The sequence below is a fragment of the Pempheris klunzingeri genome, chromosome 1 (genome assembly GCF_042242105.1).
Source record: "Pempheris klunzingeri isolate RE-2024b chromosome 1, fPemKlu1.hap1, whole genome shotgun sequence".
Classification (NCBI taxonomy): domain Eukaryota; kingdom Metazoa; phylum Chordata; class Actinopteri; order Acropomatiformes; family Pempheridae; genus Pempheris; species Pempheris klunzingeri.
The window spans coordinates 11,509,518-11,531,987 of NC_092012.1; the positions used below are offsets into that span (position 1 = coordinate 11,509,518).

General features: G+C 40.0%; 2 protein-coding genes across 2 annotated transcripts in view; both read left to right on the forward strand.

Annotated features, from left to right (window-relative positions):
* Positions 1-22,470, forward strand: part of blzf1 (basic leucine zipper nuclear factor 1) — a 160,835-nt gene that overhangs the window by 92,243 nt on the left and 46,122 nt on the right. The window lies entirely within an intron of this gene.
* The window catches only part of gpc5a (glypican 5a), a 118,485-nt gene that overhangs the window by 34,124 nt on the left and 61,891 nt on the right, over positions 1-22,470 (forward strand). Inside the window, exon 7 of the mRNA XM_070833285.1 lies at positions 20,643-20,763. Coding sequence (XP_070689386.1) covers positions 20,643-20,763 — 121 coding nt within the window. The remainder of the gene's footprint in view (positions 1-20,642; positions 20,764-22,470) is intronic.

The following is a 22,470-nucleotide window of genomic DNA, read 5'->3' on the forward strand; positions in this document are numbered from 1 at the left end:
GCAGTAGATAACTCTCTATATACTGCCTTAAATAAACATAATATCGCAGCTTTGTTCAGTGCACATATTAATGCCCACTCTTCGCCCATTAATAAACTGCTGGGAAAGCTGTGACGTCCTGTCCAGTAAAATGACTGTAGTCATTATAGTCATAAATCCAAAGGGTTGTGCTTCAGCCCTACATTAGTGCCTTCATTCCTCCCTTTTGACCAGCAGGTGGAGCTCTGCACTTTGGGTTGCACTCCACCAGAAAAATGCCAGATTGCTGATCACTCCACTGCTTCCCTGCATCAGTTTTGATGATGCATGCCGTGGAGTGGTGGTTCTTATCCATGTTTTTCCTTGACAGTGACAGACAGAAAACAAAATTTAAGTGATAAACAGACACACTGCAGAACATCAAGTCTCACCGCCACCTCCTGCATTCGTTTGCAGTGATGAACTGACCTAATTTTGAACGGAAAGGAATAACCTTTTAAACATGCACTGTCAAATATATTATGCATAGCTGTCCTCTTAGTCACTCTCATGCGAGAAAGTAAGAGAGTTGTTTCCCTCCATCGCACGAAAACACAACTTGGTACAAATGTGGTATAGAATCCCTTATACCTCAAAGGCTACCAACAGTTCATAAAGTTGAACACAAATATAGCCGAGGTATTTCTCTTTTCCTGCCTGGAAACCAACTGGGTAATTTAGTGTCTTGTCCTAAGGCTCTTAACACCAGCTGTAATAGTTTTGTTGTGACTCATTTTACATCTAAATCTTTTGGGACCAACACTAAAAACTAGTAGCAAGCAATAACTCACGAATTCACACAACCTAAAATTAGACAAAAGATAGAAGGACAGAGATGGGTGGTCTGATTGGACAGTTTTGATTGAAAGAGAGAGGAGGGAAAGATGAGAGACAGAGGAAGAGGAGAGGGGACGTTCTTGAAGAGCTCCTCTGTATTGCGACAGCTGGCTACTGCAGATAACCACAAAACCACTGGAGCACTTGAGGTCTGGGTGCTGCATGGCTAGAGTTCCACTCCAACATGACCTTATATCCTGCCTGGGTTTAGACGCGGGGGCTCGGTCAGAGTACCACATCCTGACGATTATCCCAAGTGACAGAATCAAGAACTCTGTCTGGCTGACTAAATTGAGTTCATAAGTCCCACTTGTATGCTTATATAGATGTGTGTGCGTGTGTGTGTGTGTGTGTGTGTGTGCGCGCACACATGTCTCTGTCTACTTTACCCCCCCCCCATCCCCTCCCTTTCTAGAATTATGCATGATTGCTCTGAACAGATAAATTTTCAATCTAGCTCTGTGGAAAAGAGAGATTTCATTTATCTGTGCTCAGATATTATCCCCAATGTTGCTACAGTAACTGGCAGTGAGACCACTGTGCAGAAGAGACAGTAAATTCAGAGTTGGCTGTTTGCAGGTGGTGCTTGTATGTGTGTGTCTATCTAGTCCCATTCATTTTTCAGTGAGTCCACTCCCTTTTGCTTCTCGAGCACAGATTTTTATTTTTTTTTCCTCCCCCTCCACCGCCATGAGTTGGACGCCTGCCTCCAGCATCTGGAGCAGATTGTGACCCTGCAGTGTGCCAGGTAGCAGGACATTAACAGCCAAGGCCTTATTGTCCACTGATGAGCTGTCAGAGCACACACCCTCACCCTTGTGTGTGATATCAGCCTGCCTCCATCCACCGTCGAGCACACACACTCGGTCCCCGTGGAGCACTCTTCCTCTTCACCTCAGATATAAATCAGAGGCCGCTGAAAAAACGGGGAACAAAGACTTGGAAGAAATGTGAAGTTAATGCTCATAAAGAGGGAGCAGAGGTAGCACATCTTTGGTGAGAAAACCCTCGGTGTGAGCTGGATCCATTTGTTTCATCATAAAAGGCTTAAAGAATTGGAGGCGCTGGCAAAAAAGTCCTGCCTCGTGATTAAATCACAAGGACACAGCAATATTGTTTTGACAACAAAAGATGTTCCTCACAGTTCTTAGCAGGAATAGTTTTGCACTGTAGACCCGTAAACAATAGACTAATAGAGCAATTTCAGTAATGGACACCTTCAATACAGCTTCTACAATTTATTTTCTTGTTTTGATTTGTAGATGGAGAGTTGGTAGTGCATTCCCCTGAGTATTTTTCTCTGTTACTGAGACAATCATAATGTTGGAATGAATGCAGAATAAAAGCTCAGTACATAATGTTGAATTCTACTCTTTGCCGTAGTAGCTCCAAGCATGTCTGCACATGAATTAGAGTTGCGTGCTGTCTTATCAAGGATGCCTTATTTCATATCGACTTTATGACTACATGTGGACCATATCCATGTTGAGTTCTGCTCCAGAAGAGACTTAATTTCTCTCTCGCAGGAGTGTGGCTGGAAACAAAGACTCTCGTATCTTTGTATCATTGTCTCGGTTTATCTCACGGCTGCAGGCTTTTGACAATGTGTGTGGTACCTTCTGTTCCTTTGATTTTCCACTCATTTGTTAACTAAACATGCTTCCCATTTACTGCCACAAAGTGACAAATGTAGTAGTCATTAAGTATTCATTACCTGTGCAATTTGTTTCTTCTTATGCACTTTTAGCCAGGAGAATATTCGGAATGCAGAGGTAGCTCGCATTTGGAATATTGACAGTTTTAGGAGGCAATCTTAATGTTGTTCAGTGATCTATTATTTATAACTTAACAAAAAAGAAAACAAAAGGACACAGCCAGAGAATTTGCCCCTTATCTTCATCTTAAAACATTAAATTCTGCAGTGTCATTTCCTTATCAAAAAATGCATGACAGCCATTGGAGGTCTTCTCTGTCTTCATCAAGGAGTTTGCACCCGCAGAAGACTCGGCACCTCTTTATAAGTGGAAACCTACCTTTTAGCTCCTGACCTAAGCTGAAAGCTAGGTGTGAATATGCTCTCATTAATCTCCCCTCCCTCAGTAAAAGGTCTGAGTCTGGAGGCTCCCTGAGAATTAATCTAAATAGCTCTTTCATTTGTCTGACGTAAACACAAATGTCTCCAACAACAATGTGGCACACTGCGGGATGCCCTGAGACCAGAATTTGCTCTCTTATCATTGTCCCTGTAATGTTGTCCTGCAGTTTCTATGGAAACCAAGCTGGCCTTATTAAAAAAAAAAAAAAAAAAAAGTTTCACCTTCTCTGAGTCTGCCCTTTACCTGACAGCCAAGATAAACGAGCAGGGTCCTGGGAGGAAGGCAACACAAACATGCATCTCTGCTCAGTGGCCCGTGCTCATTGGCTCTCCGCTGGAAGCCCTTATTTACCTTAATGCTGGGAGGAGGTGGGAATGGAAGCTTGAGGAGGAGTAGCCGGCGGAAGGTGTGTGTGTGTGTGTGTGTGAGAGACGCTGGCAGGCGGGGGTGTGTGTGTGTGTGTGGGGGGGGATCATGATTACTCACAATACCTCCCATCAACAACCTTGAACCATGCTGCAATAAAAAGAAGAAAAAGAAGCAAACAACTCTTTCTGGCCCCCATAATGCACGCGGGCCAGATGATGTCATATGTCACCTTCAGCTAATGAAGGTGATGATGACATGCATGAGCGCCGCATACGTTCACCATCTGCTCGGTTCCACCACGCTGGAGCTGCTCCCCACAATGCTGCTGAGAGGAGTCTAGGCACGTCTGCACCACAATGCTATTGTCCCTCGACACGTGTGAAGGACCGCCGCCCGCATCCCGATGACTCGCCACAAGCTTAATCAAACCTTGATACTGCAGGCTACTAAAGTGACTCCATGATTTTATATCACCTGAGCAACCAGGATGAGTCAGCTGATAAGGCGGTGGTTACCACAAGACAAATCACTTTGTAACTTTTGAGAACCATCCGCTGTTAGTACTAATGGGATACGTGAAGGTAAATGAACACATCATCTACTCACTAATACTATCTATCACAATAGTTTTTTTTTTTTTTCTGCTTCCCTTTTGGCCATTTCCTCTCTCTTAATTTCACCAAATTTGAGTGAGCAAGTAAAGTTAATTTAGTATAGCACTTTCCACACAGTCAAAGTCGCAGTGTGCTTCACAGGAATGGAAAAAGTAGTAAAAAATAATTTTAGAAAAATGAAAAAGAAAGGTGAATGATGTTTAGATAGGATACTGGAAATGACTCAACATGTGTACACAGATTTGTTTTTAGTGTCTGAAATGTAAACATGTTTTCAAGTATTTATGTATTTTGATTCATCTCCATGGGGAATTAGGTTGTTGCAGCACCAGCAGACCTCATTTTTTATTAATTTATGATGTGACATACTTAAAGAAATAAGAGTCGGTTTCAAGTAAGATGCTCACTGCTTCAAACAAACAGTCCAGAGTGACTCTGGATGTGAAATTGGTGTCGAAAGCAGCCAATTATTTTCATCATCAATTAATTTGCTTATTGTATTTGCGTTTAATTGATTGTTTTATTAAAATGTCAGCCCAAATATGATCAGCCGACACTGACATAAGACCCAGAAAAGCAGCGCATTTTAGAAGCTACAACCACAGAATTTTTGACTGTTTTGCTTTAAAGATTATTTAAATGATGAACTGATTTCAGTAACAGAAGTGTTGCTGCTTTTTTGATTTACTAATTGATTTAGCTTTAATGTGAAATGTAACCAAGAAATAATTTCCAGCTCATATTCAGTAGGTCGCCCCACTTACAACATCCACCAGATGTACTTATAACAACCAAGGAAGCAGGTTTGATATTTGGCCAAACCCGCCTTAAAAATGGATCTTTTCATTGGAGTTGGTTTTCAGGATGTTAGACCATTTTTAAAAAATATTATCATGTACACCTTGTAGTCACATTTAAGTAATTTTAAAAGTAATTTTTCAAATAAAAAAAAAAATATGGGACAATTTTAATATGGGGCAATGATTGTTTCCATGGTGCCCAACTCACACAGAAGTGCATTGACCTAAATGAAAAGATTTAGCAGAAGAACGCATCAGTATCTTTACCCTTAACCCTTTTCTCTCTCCTCTATGTCCCTTTTTGGTTTATTTGGTCTTCTCTGACACTTAATTAAATATTTGGGTTTGGGACCAAAACAGCAGACGTCCCAATAGACTCTGTCAGCTGATGTCGGACATTGCTGACATTTTTCACCAAATGCTTAATACATTAATTAAGAAAATGATTGTTAGATTAGTTGATAATGAAAGTAATTGTTGCAGCTCTACGTTTTATGACCGATAACACATTTTTAGATTAAAAAGTGCTTCAAATAGATAAAGGCACTAATCTTCCTAATCCAGTAACAGAAGAAATGATTGAGTGCCTCGCGTTCTGGCTTCCCAGTGGTCATTCTCCTGCTTAATTATGACGAGGGACAAGTTACAGATTGATTGTTAAATTTTCCTGTTTACTTTTCTTATTTATCAAATTCAGTTAATGCGACAAAACCACACATTTTTGCTGTATTTTTTTTTTTTTTTTTTAAAGTCAATGAAACAGAAATGGCAAAGGATATCTTTCACAAATTCCACACGTTATGTTTGCTCTTCATCCTTTCATTATCATTTCATTTTACTTGAGTGAGAATTGTCTGTCAGATTGATGGCATTGAGGGCGGCGCGTTGTGCAGTGTTTAGCACTGTCGCCTCACAGCAAGAAGGGTTCTGGGTTTGAGCCAGCTGGCTGACTGGAGTTTCTCCTCGGGCTTGCATGGGCTCTCACCGGGTACTCCGGCTTCCTCCCACAACCCAAAGACATGCAGATTAGCTTAATTGGTAAATCTAAATTGCCTGTAGGTGTGCATGGGAGCGTTAATGGTTGTCTGTCTCTGTGTCAGCCCTGTGATTGACTGGCGACCTGTCCGGGATGCACCCCGCCTCGCGCACAATATCAGCCCACCAAACCACCATTATCTACAAACTGTATAGATAATGGATGGATGGATTGATTACACTGACACTTTGTTGTAGCCGCAGGTTATGAAAGTTTTGATTGACAGGTGCTTGACTCCAGCTGTTGAACAGAGTGTAGAAAGGCGAGTGTTGGTGACTGAGGATGATCTTTAGATAACATCAGATGACCTTTGAGAGCAGCTGAAACTATCAGTCTCCGCGGGGCTACTCTCCTCCTCCTGTCATGTCTTGACACTTTTCCTCTTCTCTCTCTCCCGCTCTCTCTCTCTTTCCTATCTCCTTCTCTGTTCCTTTCTCTGTGTCTGGTGAGTGGAGTTTCTGCGAGTTGGCAGCCTGTATCTGATCCCGAAGTAATTTACTGGTAGCGATAAGGAAGTGGTGCGCAGTCTTTCGTTATAGTCCTTTCTGACAGGGCAATCTAAAGCCCGCAGTGGCTAAATTGGAGGGAAATTTTAACTCTAGATAGAAGTGAAACATGCAAGGTTATTATTATACAAATTCACCAAACTGAGATTGAGTGGGGAAACAATCACTGGTGACTGTTGGTTTAATTTGTAGTGACGTTAGTTATTCCATTGACTTTGGGAGTGGATATAACAGCAGAGTAATAGCAGCAGCAGGAAAGTGAAGGCTAGAGTGGTCTGTTTTCTTGTCTGTTAATGAGTTGGCTGAGACCTTGACCGTAACAAGAATTGAGTGCTTATTTGCACAATTTTGGTTGTCCACTTAATCCTGACTCATAATTTTGGTGTTGATTTATATAGTGCATTTTGTGTTTGTGGAAAAAGGCAGAAAGACTTCGACTTGTTTGTCTTCACTCGTACAAGCTTGCAACAGCTAACGTGCATATTATATACAGCACATGTATGCCGGCTGTGTTGTGTCCAGTTTTGCCCCGCAGATTTCCTTTTTTTTCACCTCAGGCAGGCAGACAGGCCAGGCACACCAGGGTCATTGCTTCGGGGTGTCTTAGAGAAATTCTTCTCTGCTGTGGGCGAGAAGAAATATGAAAGAGACCCTAAATCAAGACACAGAGCCCCATGAATCATGTCAGCAGCTGAGCTGAAGAAGAGGGATGAGACCATCTGTAGCAGCATATGAATGGCTAACTGACTCACAGTGCTGTTGACACAAGCTGAAGAAGTGTGAAGAGGTTGTGAAGATTAGCGCTGCCGCTCGCTGCATAGCCAGGAAACCTGCTTCAGTCAAAGATGAGCAAACCCAAATATGCTGCATGCTCCATTCGTCACTCTGACGTGTTATAGAATTGCACGGGGGAACAGTTTTTGGGTTGTAAAGTAAGATAAATTTTCATTACATCACGTCTGAATTCATGCTGTGTGAATTGCTTGCTAGCTTCTTCCTGTTAAAGGCCTGTTCAGCGCCAAGGTGCTCCGCAGGATGATGCAGAAAGGCGACTGTTCCCACAGCGTCGACACGTTTGAAGGACTTGCGATACTTGCTTGTTTTCTGAGATGATAATTAAATAATCGATAAGTCGGTCGAGGAAATTAGAAAGGAAGTCATTCTGCAGCTATTGTGATAATTGATTAATTCACACCGGTTTCAGCATCTAAACTGTACAATTGTTTTGCTTTCCTTTCTCATATTTGAGTGTAAACTGAATGTCCTCGTTTTTACACTGTTGGTTTGGCAAAACAAGCATTTTGAATATGTCACCTTGGGTTCTGGGAAATTTGCAACAGGCATTTTCCATTGTTTTGTGACATTTTAGAGAAAAAAGAAATTGAATTAATTGAGGAAATAATCAGCAGATTCAGTGACAAAGAAAAGATTTGTTATTTGCAGCCCTAGTTTTGTGTCATAGGTGTTGGTTTATTCATTTTAAGGTGTCATCAGTTCTGTTTTTTTGTTTTCCTGTTTTCAGGTGCAACACTTATTAGTGAAGCTCAGAAGCCCACCTAGCTATGTATTCAAAAAAAATATGATCAACTAATAAACAAAAGGCTCACCATGTCCTCCATATGTATACAGTGTACTGTGCACTGTTGTAGCAGTGTCTTTCATACTGTACGTTATCTGCTGTGTCCTCTCTGACTTGTGTCTCTTTTGTTGTTTTTCATGCTGCATGGGTGACCGACTAGTTTCCCATTATGAGATTACCTAGTATACATCTCAACGGAGAGTTTAGGATTAAGACTCTTTTATGTTCTACAGATTGTTAAACCTTGAGATCAATCACAGATTTTTGATTATAGAAGCAAAAAATGGACTTGACCGCGTACATGTGACACCTCTGCAGGCTGACCACCATAAAATCATTGATAAGTTACATCACTTAATCATAAGATAACTTCCATACTTTGTTGACATGTAGCACCATAGAGTGTCAGATGTGTGGCTGTCTCCTATTACCTTAATCTAGAACAAGTCATGCTGTAAATGTATGTTTGATAATTAAATTCTTGCGAAGAGTCAGTCTTGTAGAATGAGAATTAATTGTCACTCTGAAGCGAATGATTTTGCCCTCCAAAGTGAAATCACAGTCAGGCATTGTTTTGATATTTAAATTACACTGACACTACACTGTCGTAAAAGGAGCTTATGGCAGTAGTAAATTAGTGTCTTTGAGTAAAGACTGAATCTTAATGGCTGTGCCCAGCGGTGAGGGCATGTTGTTAACAGGACAGATGATAATCACAAAACTTCATGGCCGACCTTAGGGCTTGTTATTTAAAAAAATAAATAAATAATCACAAAACGAATTAACCCGTCAAACCATTGGCATAGAATTTATGCCGCGGGCATGAAGTGGTATTTATGAATGTGTTGGGTGGTTTTAAGCTTAAACAAGAAATATTGTTTACCTTGTTTTTGTTCGTTGTGTAATGTTACTGTAAAGTAGCGGTGGAGGCGCAGTCTTCCTCCGATAAATTGTGATGATGTTCTTCAGGGTGCAGAGAAGGCCTGTTTGTATGAGACTTACAGTGGGGAGATGAAATACTTTTCCGCTTTAAGTCTGTAGTCAACAAGGAAGCATATCATAGTTTGTGCTAATAAGAATCAGCCCAATTTGTGCTCTTTAAATGAATAAACATGAAACTTTAATCTTACTTTGTAAAATGGTGCGAAACAGCACGGGCTGTTGAATGTTTTGTTGAATATGCTAATACTAAATTAGCTACAAAAGCCCATGCATCAACTTTATTTATTTATCTATTTTTTTTGTGTGTGTTTTTTTTTTTGCAGCTGCACTTGTTTGTTTACTGTTCACGCGCATCACTTCTCATCTCTCTTTAAATGAATAAATGTGCTGTTTAATGCTTTTTTTGTAAAGAATGACTGCACTGCAGCTGTGAGCGCAGCACCCAGAAGCTGGTGTTTGTTGAATATTTCCTTAATTACAAAAGCAAGTTAAACAGTGAGCAGCACCTGAGGGGAAAACATATTGACTGATTTAGCATCAAACAGAGAGAGATTAAGAGATGGGCATGATTGTGATGGACCTCTGGGGAGTACAGCAGTGGTCTTAAGAGCTGCACTGGTGGTAAGGGGTGCAGGTTTGCGCTTGTATTATTCTCCTGTGATTGGTCATACAGAGACGTGTGGGGGAAGATGCCGTGTGGAAACAAACACAGATAAGCCCATCACAGGATGAAAGGAGAGATGCTACGGTATGTGATCAGTCAGCTATAAAATTGACTCAGACTAAGCAGTTTTAGTGTCTCTCAAGGAAGATTGGTGATGTGACATGCAAGGAAAGTGTTAAACAATCCCACGAAATTTGAATCTTCTTTCTCTTTCAGCTCCACCACTGAGTTTGTCCCCACTTTCCAGTTTAATAGGTACACCTAAAACGAAATAAAGCAACAGCCCCGCATTACATTCTGCCTTTATGAAGGTTATAATCAGGGCTGTTGTGGTAGATAAACATTGGCTAGTGGCATTGTATCTCAGCTACGAGGGCCATGATGGATGAATGAGTGGGTCTGTCGTTCTGTATGTAAACAAACTATCTCTATTCAAACAGTCTTTATGGTATCGATTACAGATTAATGTTCTGAATACAACAGAGCAGCGAAGCTGACTGATGGTGAATTAATGTGTTTAAACTTAAAGATGCATCACATAAGTGAACAGTGTGACTCGTCCGCTTTTTGTGAAATTTGATTAATTGATCATGATTGAAAATACTCCATTTACACCAATTTTTACTGACGTAAAGAACCAGCTGACAGCATGAGAAAACAACAGCTTGCTGTGTGCCGTCAGTCCCTGCGCTAAAAGATCTGTCAGTCACTTTTCACTTCTGCTAGCGTGGCTGCCATTTGTATACAATTGGATTACGCCTTGAACAATATTTACAAGAATGGTAATTCATCTAGATACAGCTTGGATAGTTTCCCCTACCTCCTGCTTTGAACTTGTACATGTGTCAGCATGACCAGACTCCTGGGATGCTTCTGAATGCATTTCTGTCCTTTTTTTCCCCCCTTTTGAACTGTTTCATTAAATTGTGAGACGTTTGTTTTAATTCCAGTGTAGCATGAGTGAGTGGTGGTTCGGTGGTTGCTTTGTGTTTGTAGGTGTCACTGTTCACACGAAGGTGCAATGTCAACGTGGAGAACAAAATGCATGATCATAGAATTTGCTACAAAAGAAATTGTGACAGGGAGCCCGGTTTTGATACACTGCCAGGTGTGAAGTGATGTAAAGGACTACAGTATGTGCGTTAATGCTCAGGGGGAGCTACATAAACGCCATTTCAGCTTTTGAGAGGTGGTTAAAAGTGATTCTGTTCGTTTACCTGGTTATAATCTGTTTTAGAGAAGTGTGTATATTTTGGCCCCCAATTTATATCAATGAGGACAGACAAATTATTAACAACATCTTTTGTATTTTCTATTTTGTAGAGTGCATATTGGTAAACGAACAACCACCGAGTTTGCTTCTCTGCAGCTGTACTTGTTTCCCTTCCAGTGATGTCTGTCATTCTTTTAAATTTGGTGACACTCAGACTTCTTAATCTGCAGAAGCCCTGAATACAACCCAAATCACTCTAACTGGTGTTTTGCAGCTGTCATTCAAAGCTTTCGAGCTTTCGCCTGCAGGAGGTTTATGAGCTTCTTTACCATCAGCAGCAGTTCTTTTGCTTTGGCCCATTCAGCCCCTGAGTAAGAAGAAGAATGAGGCTGAGAGTAAATACCCACAAACTGTTTCACAGCGGTGATTAGACTGTTGGTATTTTGGTCCCTTTTGCCAATGTGTTGTTTACTGCTGCGGATCTGCACAGTTCTCTCAGAGGTGCGGTGACAGTGCCGTGGATCTCAGTGTCTGTGGCTGGTGAAACAGCAGATGTGGCCACTTGTTTCTGCCAGCGGTGGTAGAATAATCAGAGCTGTGATGACAAAAGCCTACACACAGAACAATCTGGAGCTTTAGACTGAGCCTCAGTTATGTGTGTGTGTGTGTGTGTGTGTGTGTGTGTGTGTGTGTGTGTGTGTGTGTGTGTGAGTGTGTGTCTATGACCTTGAATTAGTGTAGGGCACCACGTACTGGCCGCTGAGCAATTTTTATTTAATTAATCTCAACTCAAGGTTAATTTATATTAGTGATCAGCTTGTGGTTGCACTGCCCACTAAGTAGCTGTTTATTGTTTGATCTATTCTAAAACAATACTCTGTCTGTACAGTACAATCAAAGAGTTGTTGGTCCCTGTAATCATCCCTTGTCTCCATGCTGCCTGTGAACAGATCTCATCGGAGCATGAGTTCAGTGTACGAAATGGGCACAAAATCAGTCAAAGTCATCATTCTGAGCAGAAATGTGTAATTCAGCAGTCTGAATTGGACAAATCAAGTGGGTATCTTCAATAGTTCCATTTTTTTCAAATTTGAAACTCCATCCATGTGTTTCCTTGCTGTGGAAACATTATTGGGATACTGATTTGGATATTTGTTGTTTTTTTACCATGTTGTCCCCACATTCTTGTACTGTACTTTATTTCTACTTTTTAATTGCACCGTTTAAACGTAGAAATATATACCATCTCAACATGTTTTCTGTGAATCACATAAACATAATATAACATAACAGAATCCTTAAAAATGAACACGATCCACCCAGCTATCTGCAGCTGTGTCCATTTTGGTGTACCTCAGGGCCCTAAACCTGGTATAATATGTATATTTCCTTGGCCACTGGGGACACCAGAAACAAATTTGAAACACTGGCGTATGCTTTTAAGCTGTTAAGACTCAAGTCTTAAAATAAGCAGCTGCTTATTTTCACATCCAGCAATCACGCAGCAACATTATCTTTGATTTGATTTGAGCCTTATGTGACTATGTGACTACTTTGACTTATAGTTAAAGTAGTGTCAGATTTGTCTATCACCGCAGCCACACTCTGCTTCATATGGATGAATCAAAAATGATCAAGCAAATTTGTGCTTTAATTACAGTATATTCCCCACTCTACCTGTGTTTGCATACTTTCTTTCATTTTATAATCTATCAGCGCTCCTCTCAGTGTATTCTAAATTGCTGAGGAAATTGCGTGCTTCCTCCCACTCATACCTTTGAAACTAAAGGACTGATGATTTACAGTGAGAGTTACAGCCTGGCTGAGCATGGCACTGTCAAGTTACATGTTAATATCCTGCTTAAGTATTCAAACACAAGAGTGGTCCAGCATTCTTCTTCAAGCTTTGTTACAGTGTGCTGCTTTGCCTCCACCGCTGGGCTGGATAGATGCCTTGTTATGAAACAGTGCCATTGTGAGAGGAAGTCCAATCATTGCTTAAGTGTTTACTTTAAACCTGGCATCCTCTCTGCCCAGACTATTTGAAAGCCTGTGAATGAGGGTGTAGCTCAAGGATTGTTGATTTGTTTATGCATGTTTACAGAACTCCTCATAAATTCCTGATCATCCCTTCAATGTAATTTCCCCTGCTCCTCCATGAGGCAGGTGCTGAAATTTGGACAAGCAAGGTCAATGGATGAAGATGGCTAAGACGACTAAGCCTCTTATGGTTTGTGCCAGAGAGAAAAATGTTTTTCATCAGAGTTGTGATTTTCATAATCTGCATTGGATTGTGACCAAGAAGTCAGTACATGAAATTCTGCAGGATATTTATTTGGGTCCTGCAGTGAGATGGAAAACATACACTGCACAGTATTCATGTGTCGCAAAGAAAGTACACAAAATATTTTTGAATATTTTTTTACGTGAGCGTGTTGATGAGTGATGCCGTGAAAGCTCTGATGAGTCTTTTATTGTCTGCCCTCCTCTTACTACATCTGTCTAATCCTGAACATTATTGCCCTTATGGGGCATTAAGATCTTTAAAAATCCCCTCTTTCAGTGACCATCTGCTTTTATGAGGCCATTGTACCTCCTAGATAGCTAACTTTTCCATTTGTCCTTATTACCTTCCATAAAACTCAAATATTTAAGAGGTGTTATAAAAGTTCCATTGCCATTTGAGGACTTCTGATATCTATTTGGCATTAACAGCGAGCTTGATGCTGTAGCTCATATGCACACAGAGCCACTTAGCTTCGCAGGGAAATTATCGTCACAATATAACATCCTCTTTACAACCCTAATAATGGATTGCTGTGAATGGGGTGTTGGTGTCATTTTGGGCATCAGTGTTAAGAGCAGTGCGGTGCCATATGCTGGCACTTGTTTATGTAAATGTGTTTAAAACGTCGCTGTTTATGTACAGTTTGCTCCGGATCCGTGCAAATAGATAAGCTTTGGCTCTCGAGGTGAGGCTGGTGCACCAGGAGGTTATGGCAACAACGCTGTCGGAAACAAGAAGGGACAATAAAGCTAAACATGCAACAGCCGATGTTCATCCAAATACTGATGGACATTAGCTTTGGTTTGTCAGACACCATTCGAAATCGCAGTTCATTATTTTAACCAATTTGAAACTAAAGTGTACTGGTGGAATAGTCATGTTACTGCGAGAGATGGTGAAAAAAAATTAATTCATGTATTGACTTGACCCCTGTAGTTTTAGCATACTGTCTAACAGCTCACACTGTGCTCCTCTTGTGCAGGGATCCTGGGGCTCTGTGCCATTTACAAAGGTGTGTGTTATGATTTCCCCAAGCAATGCGCATTGCAAAAAACATGAATAAATAAACGAACACCAAGTTAGCAAAGTGCCTCTCTTAACTCTCCGTTTTGTCATTGTTAAAGAGACAGAATGGGATCATAAACCCGAAGTCAGAAGCATTAGATGTGTATTCAAGTGAATAACCTCTGGACACACTGATATAGAATTGTCCAACACTATCTCATATAAAGTGTGTTTAAATGCTACTAATTTCTGCTGCCAAATACAGTTTAGAGGATAATTGCACCCAATGTTACATTCACTGGCAGCGTTGTTCCCAGTCAAGGAAGTTTCTAGATCAGTATACAGGCTGCTTTGCTGTCTTTTGTTTCGGACTCTGCATTGCAGTTCCACAATAAATCGGCAAATAAACAACACAGAGTAACAACACTATAAGAACAATACACACAGCACAAGGCTGTCGCACATAAGGGAAACTTTGAAAAACTGGAAGCGTCCTGTTTCATGCTTCTAATCAACTTTGTCAAGATATAACTCGCACCATTATATTCCAACCCCCAACATTATTCTAGTGCTTTGAGCTGTCCATAATCATGAAGAACTGTAAGAAAAATAAATATAAACAATTTTAATACAAAGCGATAGTTGTTATTTCCATATTTTTTTCCAAGACAATGTAGGCATCTATGGAAACTTGTCATAAGCTTCCTTTTTTGCAGTCTATTTTGTTTTTGACGTCGCCAGTCTTTCCTCCCTCATTTCCTCAAAACGTTGTTTACTTCACCGTCATTAGCGTGCATTCACAGGCGCTTTCTTTTATTTTTCTCAGGCATGCAAAAGTTTGGGTTTATGACCCTATAATTAATCCGACTATTCATATGAGCAAGTCTCAACCACTCGGCACAACAATGTAAGTACAGATTCCTGACACAAAATGGTCATTACCCACCAACTACCAGACCATATTAATTACTGCTGCCACCTTGCACAAACAGCTCTGTCTGGCTAATTCCATAGTGTCTTCCTGGCAAAAGTCAATACAACTTCAAGGCTCAGGGCTTCCTAGTAATTGGAACAAACATGGCAGTAGTGATGTTTGGAGCTAAATCTTTGCCAGAGGCACTGTTGACTGCTGTTGTATTATCCTCTTTGTCACAGCTATCAGTAAAGGTACACAGTTCTAGATACACATACCGGCAAACATTGTAATCCTGCTTATAATAATCCTTTATGAGAATACCATATTGCAACCTGTCTGCAAAAGTTTTGTCAGTCATTTAATTTATCTGATTCAGAATTTGTGCACGAATAAGAATGATTCCTATAGATATACCAAAAAAAAAAAAAAAGATATCAAATCTTTATTTTATTACTGTGGAATATAAACATACACGTTTATGGAAGGAGGTATGGGAATATTAATGCATTATTTAATTACAGTGTTGCAGTTGATATCATTATTGCCACATTAACTCTGGGTTATTGTACCAAACAGATGGTTGTTTGAAGCTTGGCCCTCTTGTTGATTTTACACAATAAACTGCATATGTTCTATTGTCTTGCCTGAAGTATTTTCTGTCCTTTTGAGCTTAAGTAAACAGGCTGCTTTGAAGTAGCGGACTCTCCCAGATCCTCTCTGTGCTCGGCAATGAGCCAGAAGGACTTTTGTTTCCTCAGTGACAACTTGAAGGCAGGTATTGCCTTCTAGCCTACTAACCGCAGGCCTGCTTTGTTTCTCACTCAGCCAACCATGAACAGTGTGCATGGTCTACCTCCTTCATCTCCTGAGCCACTGAACTCCTCTCTCCATAACATTTTGATGAAGGTGCTCTCAGGAAAAATACATTGTTTGTTTTTTTACACTGCTGTAAAAAAAAGAGCTCGACAGATACATCTGAGATTGATTTTAGATTGAAATTTGCAAGAACATGATTGGCTCTTGCCTTGTTGTTGCTTTTATTAACAGTTTTTGCTTCACATATTAGACACATATTAAATTGGGGGAAAAAAAACATCCGTTTTTGTTTATAAAAAACGCCGTCTTATTTATCTCCGTAGTAATTATATACATGAACTCAGAATTAAAAGACAGATGGTGTGACTGCCAATAATTAACAGTCATGCTCAGCTGCAACTCATGACTGATACCTCGAAGGCAGCAGACGCATACTAATAGATCTAAATCAGTGTGAGCAGTCTTTGACTTACTAGTTTAATGATGTTGTGAATGTTCGGCAGCCATCAGTAAACCATTTCCAAAAATCACAAGCAGATTGAAACACGTGCAGCTTTTAGATTAAGCAAGTTTAGAAAACAAGAATATGCAATGCACCTAAAATGGTGGACTATTGTGAAATCTGCCATATAGTAAATTTGAACTGCAGTTCTTACCAAACTACAGAGCTTAAGGAAACACATGCAAATACGCAAGAAAAAAAACATCTTCACCAATTTGACAACACATGCCATCATAACACCCTGTTAAGAAAATATAAATATAATCATTAACACTTCTTTCTCACTCACTTTCTAAATACAGAAATTCACTGAAAATGACAAATCAGTGATAGTTACTGCGATTAAGGTTAATTTAAAGCAGATGTATTCGCTATTTTTATAATAGCGATGTGTCAAATGATAACAGTGGGAAAACATTGTGACATGAATATGTCACCATGGCTATGTGGAGCTTTACAGTGAATTTCATTGCTTTGTTTTAGGCTGCAGCAGGCAGCTGTTTTCAGGTTAAAAAAAACTTCTGCACACTACCTATTCACACAGCACTATTCAGTGGACAAACATAATTAGTGACTACCTAGTGAACATAATGGAGCACTGAGCAGCTAAATAGCCAGATATTTCCGCCAGGAGTGGGTAGAGACCAAAAATGGAGCAAAATAAGAGTAAATATTAGACTTGTATGCATCAGATGGCTGCAAAAACATTTGTAAATGAATGCTAATGTTGCTCTATAACAGCTGGGTGTGGAAATAACTTAAAAAGTGGTGTTATGTCAATATTGTGTTTCCAATTTGTTTCCGTTCTGGATACGTGATTTTCGATATTATCGCACGTATCTGCTTTACGTTTGATGCAAAGCAAGTGTATATAGTGTGCAGGCTAATGTAACAGCTACAAACATAGCAATCTCTCGGGCATGTTCAATAGAGTCCTATGGAAACGTAATTTTGTAACTTCTGTGTAAAGTACTGCATTTTTGTACTTGGTTGTGTTGTGTGAAACTTGCATTTTGTCATGCTGCATATGCGTTGTCAAATTGGTGAAGATTTTTTCGTCATTACCTTGTGATTTGTCTATTTGGATGTGTTTTCTTAGAGTGAGTTGCTGTGCGTTTTGTGTCAAAGTTCGTTTTGTGCCTAGTTCTCAGCCTCTCCTCACCACAGCCCTAACCAAAAGGATACAGATAAGGTGATGCACCTGAGACAGAAATATTAGAAATAGAAAGCATCAAATTCTTCACAGCAGCTTCCATCCGCCACAGTATAACAGTACACTGGATTGAGGGTGTCTGGAGAAGATGCTGATCAGAGTAAATTGCTTTGACATTACCAATTCCACCTTGTCCTGATGTCAGGGAATAAGGCAAAGATGGCCTCAGATTTCTTTGTTCCAGACTTGAAGGTTTTGCACTCGCAGACAAATGTAGTTGAATGAGATAGGGATAAGAGCCAAGAATAAAATGATTAAAAATTTTCAATCTAGAGGCTGAACAGCAGTGTGAGCAGAGATGAGATGCAAGCCATGCTTCCCTTTGGGGAGAAGGATATGGATTATAGGATCCTGCTGCTGGTCCACAGAGACACAGGCAATCACTCTGGTCTTTGATATCTTCTTGTAGGTTGTGCTTGATGCTACTTTATGCTTTTTACTCACCCTGAAAAATATATGATGACTATGATCAATGTTTTTTTTATCAGTGACACTCTTTAAGGAGCAGACCCTTATTTTCTGGTGTTGCAACCCCCTGAGAGTCTTTGTGTTGCATTGCCAGCCCTGCAGCATGCTACAAGAGATTGTATGTGTTTCAAGATATGGATCCCAGTGGTATAATGAAATGCATTGCTTAGTGAATGCAAGAGGAGCTGCCTCTCTCTCTCTCTATATATATATATATATATATATGTGTGTGTGTGCGCGTGTGCATGGATACCAATGATATTTTATATGTTCTTCCATTTAAATGCACTAAATTCATGCATGTCCAGTTTTCACAATATAAAATAGTTGTTGGTAATAACATGCCATTTTTTTTACACAGATGTGTGCCTATGCACATTTTCATCGGGAGGAAGTGGGCACAGATGGCTCTGATGTAATCTCCTCAATCTGCTATTAATCACACTGTACAGAAAGGAAGAAAAAGACTGCAGTAAAGGTCACGATGAGGTGGATTTTGTGCTATTTGTTATAGGATGGCACCTCGTGATAAGTTGAAGCAACCTTTGAGGCTGCAAGTTCGAGTGAGCGCAGTGATCCCTCTTTATTATGAATTTTTTCTACCTTTTTTTTTTTTAACAGGTATACCCTTAACAATTTATGGTATCACCAGACTCAACAAGTACCATCTTCATTCCACTTCCTTACAATCTCTATCTCAGCAGGTGTGTCCAGGGATTAAATAGAGTTGGAGGCAGCAGGATCATAACTACAGTATACATGGTTCAGGTGCAGTCTAATCCCAACACATCAGCCGGGAGCCTCAGGCACCTACTGCAAAGAGCAAACAGGAGCTCCAGTTCCACGCTTACGTTTTGGTCAATCAGTATGTTGAGACGCACACAAGAAGCCGGAGACATTCAGTGAAATCATGTCATGCCACAAAATCTGAGAACTTGTTGACTTCTAAAATTCACAATGTCTCCAGTCCCTTACATCCAGACTTCTTTAAATGCACAGCCTTCATCAGATGTGACTTGCGTCATTTAGTTTCCTTTTAAATTATATCTATAAAACTTGAATAATGTCTTACTTTAATTCACAGATTGTGTTATGGGTGTTTTTTTTTCACTTTGATAGAGTCTTTTGTGTAAATCTGTCAAACGAATGCATGCTCTGGGCATCTGCGTCTGTTCTCTAAATTACCAAAGCACTGTCATTGTAGACAGATTTTAAACGTTCACTTTAATATTTCATTTGATGCGGCAGCCAGTAGAAAGACAGCAGACACAGCACAGACAGAGAGGACAGAGGCCACATAAAGAAAAGAAAGAGCCTAATCAGAAAAATGGTGACGATGACAGACTTAACTGCTGTTAAAAAGTTTAACAAAAATGACACTGAATGGCAACTGCATTTTTCCAAAACTAATCACATTTTAGGAGCAGTGATCAGCAGTAAATTAACATCAAAATTACATCTCAAGGACATTCTGACTAAATTTGAATTCTGCCACCCACCTTTTCTTTTAAATAAATTAGGCACCGGTGCCTCCTGCACTTTATTTATTCATACTTTTTTTTTCTTTCTGACCTTGTGCTGCTTGAAGAATGCACCCAATTTGTGTTAGCTGTGACAAAATCACCTACTAGGAATTTTAGGCACAGTTTATTTTAAATTCTCTAATTCAGATATTTAAGTTCAAAGTGACACTTCACTGCTCTGTCTGCACATTGTCAGAACTGCAACACACACACACACACACACACACACACACACACACACACTCAATGAGTGACTTTACCTTGATCTAGTTTGATTAAGTGATATGCCGCAGATTGAGATGTGAGTGAATTGTACTCGCTGGCCACCATGGTCAGAGTCATTACAGCTGACAGACTGTACCAGAACTATAGAGTAAGGAGTCCTTGAGATGAGCTGAAGCCTATTACCAAGCTATAAAAACAACAAACTGCTTTATAAGAACGATTGATGCCTAATATTCAAACACACTTCATAAATGAATTGTTGAGTACAGTATGTTATACTCGGTGTGCAACGGTTTCATTTCTGTGAGCGACCATAAAAGACTTGATGTATAGTTTTTATAAAGCGCACATATGATATGCAGCCTACTGCAGCAGAGAGATGCATGTTTATGTGTATGCGTGTGAATCCTCCGCATCACAAATCCCACTTTAACCTCTGGGTACGATTACAAATGAATTATGCCATCACCTTTGTGTGAGTTCAGAATATTAATAACTTTTAGTCTTACTTCCAGAGAGAAGAAGGGATAATAGATTTGATCTTAGTTCAGTATGACGACGCAGTTTGCTTTTCCAATACATAGACAGTGTATTTCTCACTGGTGGTTAAACTACCACTAAAGTAAAAAAAATATATATATATATATATATATATATATATGTGTGTGTGTGTGTGTGTGTATGTGTATGTATATATATAATTTCACTGTTGCTGAGACAGGAATAGTTTCAGCTACTTTATATACAGTTTAGTCAAATACTTCGCAAGTTCGGGGTCAGAGCCCTCCTAAGGTTCCCAAGATAAACACGAGTGGTTGTGAGATGATTAATAGGAGAGGAAGGAAGGAAAAAAATAATTTCTGCTTCACAAATCTGTTTTCATTTCTTGGACTTTTCTCTAATCTTTGCCTTATGTTGTGAAATATTGGAGAGGGAAATGTCTCACACTATGCGTTAACATGACAGATGGAAATATGAAAATACTAACAGGCTCCTCTGTCTTTTGTTCACAGCTACACACTCCGTGTGGTGGGCAACGGGATTAAGGCTCAGAGTGTGAACCCCGAAGTCAAAGTGAAGGGAGCAGACCCTGTAATAAATCAGATCATCGACAAACTGAAGCACATCAATCAGGTGAGCCTCTCTAGTGTCTCTACGGATTTACTGTATGTGCGTCATATGATTTCTCCTCCTTTCTCCCTCTTTGTCTGCAGCTCTCTCTATATATATATTCCCACAGTATGTTCATATCCTTCACTCTGTCAAACATATGGTAACTGTCCTCAGGCTATCTGCTAATTCTCTGTGCTTCCTTGTTAGTTTATGGAGCAGTAACTATCCCTCGTGAGCTTTTGGCTCGTTTCTCAAGGTACACAGAAATGGGTGCATTAAAAAGAAATGGCTGCTCACGAAGCTGTAGCCCCTTATCCTTTGCCTTTTGAATAATTGTCAACAAAATAATAAATTATATCATCTTTCATATTACTAGTAAGTACCGGATAATAGAAAACTAGTCGCAAATGCGTAAAGTAATGAAAAAAAACAATCATTACATATTTAAAAACCCATTTGAGCAGGTTTGCGTGTCTTCACATTTACAAAATACTTTTTCCCCTCTTTGTCAAAATCAATGTAGCTTTTCTATCACCCAGCCTGCTTTTATGCACGTTTGTGCTGCTGTGGCTCCTTTCAGTGCTGTTTATCTCTCCGGATGATGAGATTGGGGCACTTTACAGGAGCACTTTCTCTTCTGCAGCTTCAATAACAGCTGCTGTTGCAGCCTCTCGGTTGTTGCACTGCAGCAGCAGCAGCTTCACTTGTCTGTTGCTTTGGTTTCCCAAGTGGCGAGCTGAAGGCCAGGTCATCTCTCTTGACCTCGTTCTGGCACCCCCTCCCTGACTAATTCACACCATCTGTGGGATGTCAGAACACATAAATCTATATCATAACCATTTGAGAGCGCCTGATCTGCCTCTCTGACATTCACTGTGTATACGTGTTCCTCTCTGTGTGTGCTTTTGCAATTTGCATCTTAAATGGGCTTCTTTGTGCGTCCTTGTGGTTCTATGAATTTTTACCTAAAGGAGAAAGTTATGAGCTTGAATACTCAGAAATTGTCTATCTGCTGCACATGATTTACTGCAACTACTATGAAGCGGATCATGATCGTCAGCTCAGCCCAGATTATGCAATCATTTATAATCTGCCTCGAGCAAGTACTTCACTGAGTGTAATTTTAAACCCTGTTTTTTCACCTAATATTTTTTTCACATGCACACCTCAGTTCGTCCACATTTTCTGTTCGTCTCCTTTTCCGCTCACTGTTCATTTTAGTAAGCACTTTCATCAGCATCATCTGTTTGCAACCTGTTCCTCTTGTCATTGCACACTCGGTCTTTGGTTGCCCAGTCAATGATTCACTCATTGAGCTCTAACAGAATGTGTTTCCATCAACAAGGGACTTGACATTTAACCTCACTGAAACCCACATGACCTATAGATAAACATCTGTGTCCAATGGCAGCATTTGTATGCTTGATTTTGCACATATCCGCTCCTTAAACCTGCAATAACTGATTTTTTTGGCCACTTAGGGGCAACGGAAACGAGCTGTAAACTTATTATCACTTTTTTAACTTGATTGGGCAAATGTTTTAGCAAACTGTTGCTTATTTAGAAATCCAGCAGATGTGGAGAAACATTATCTTTCACCTGGAATCATGTTTCAGCTCACCTGGCACAATTCAATATTTACTTCAATATTTAAGTGTTTTTGTTCTCCACCAACTTCTGAGGGAAATATCTGACTCTATTGCTGATAACTGCTCCTCTACGCTCACT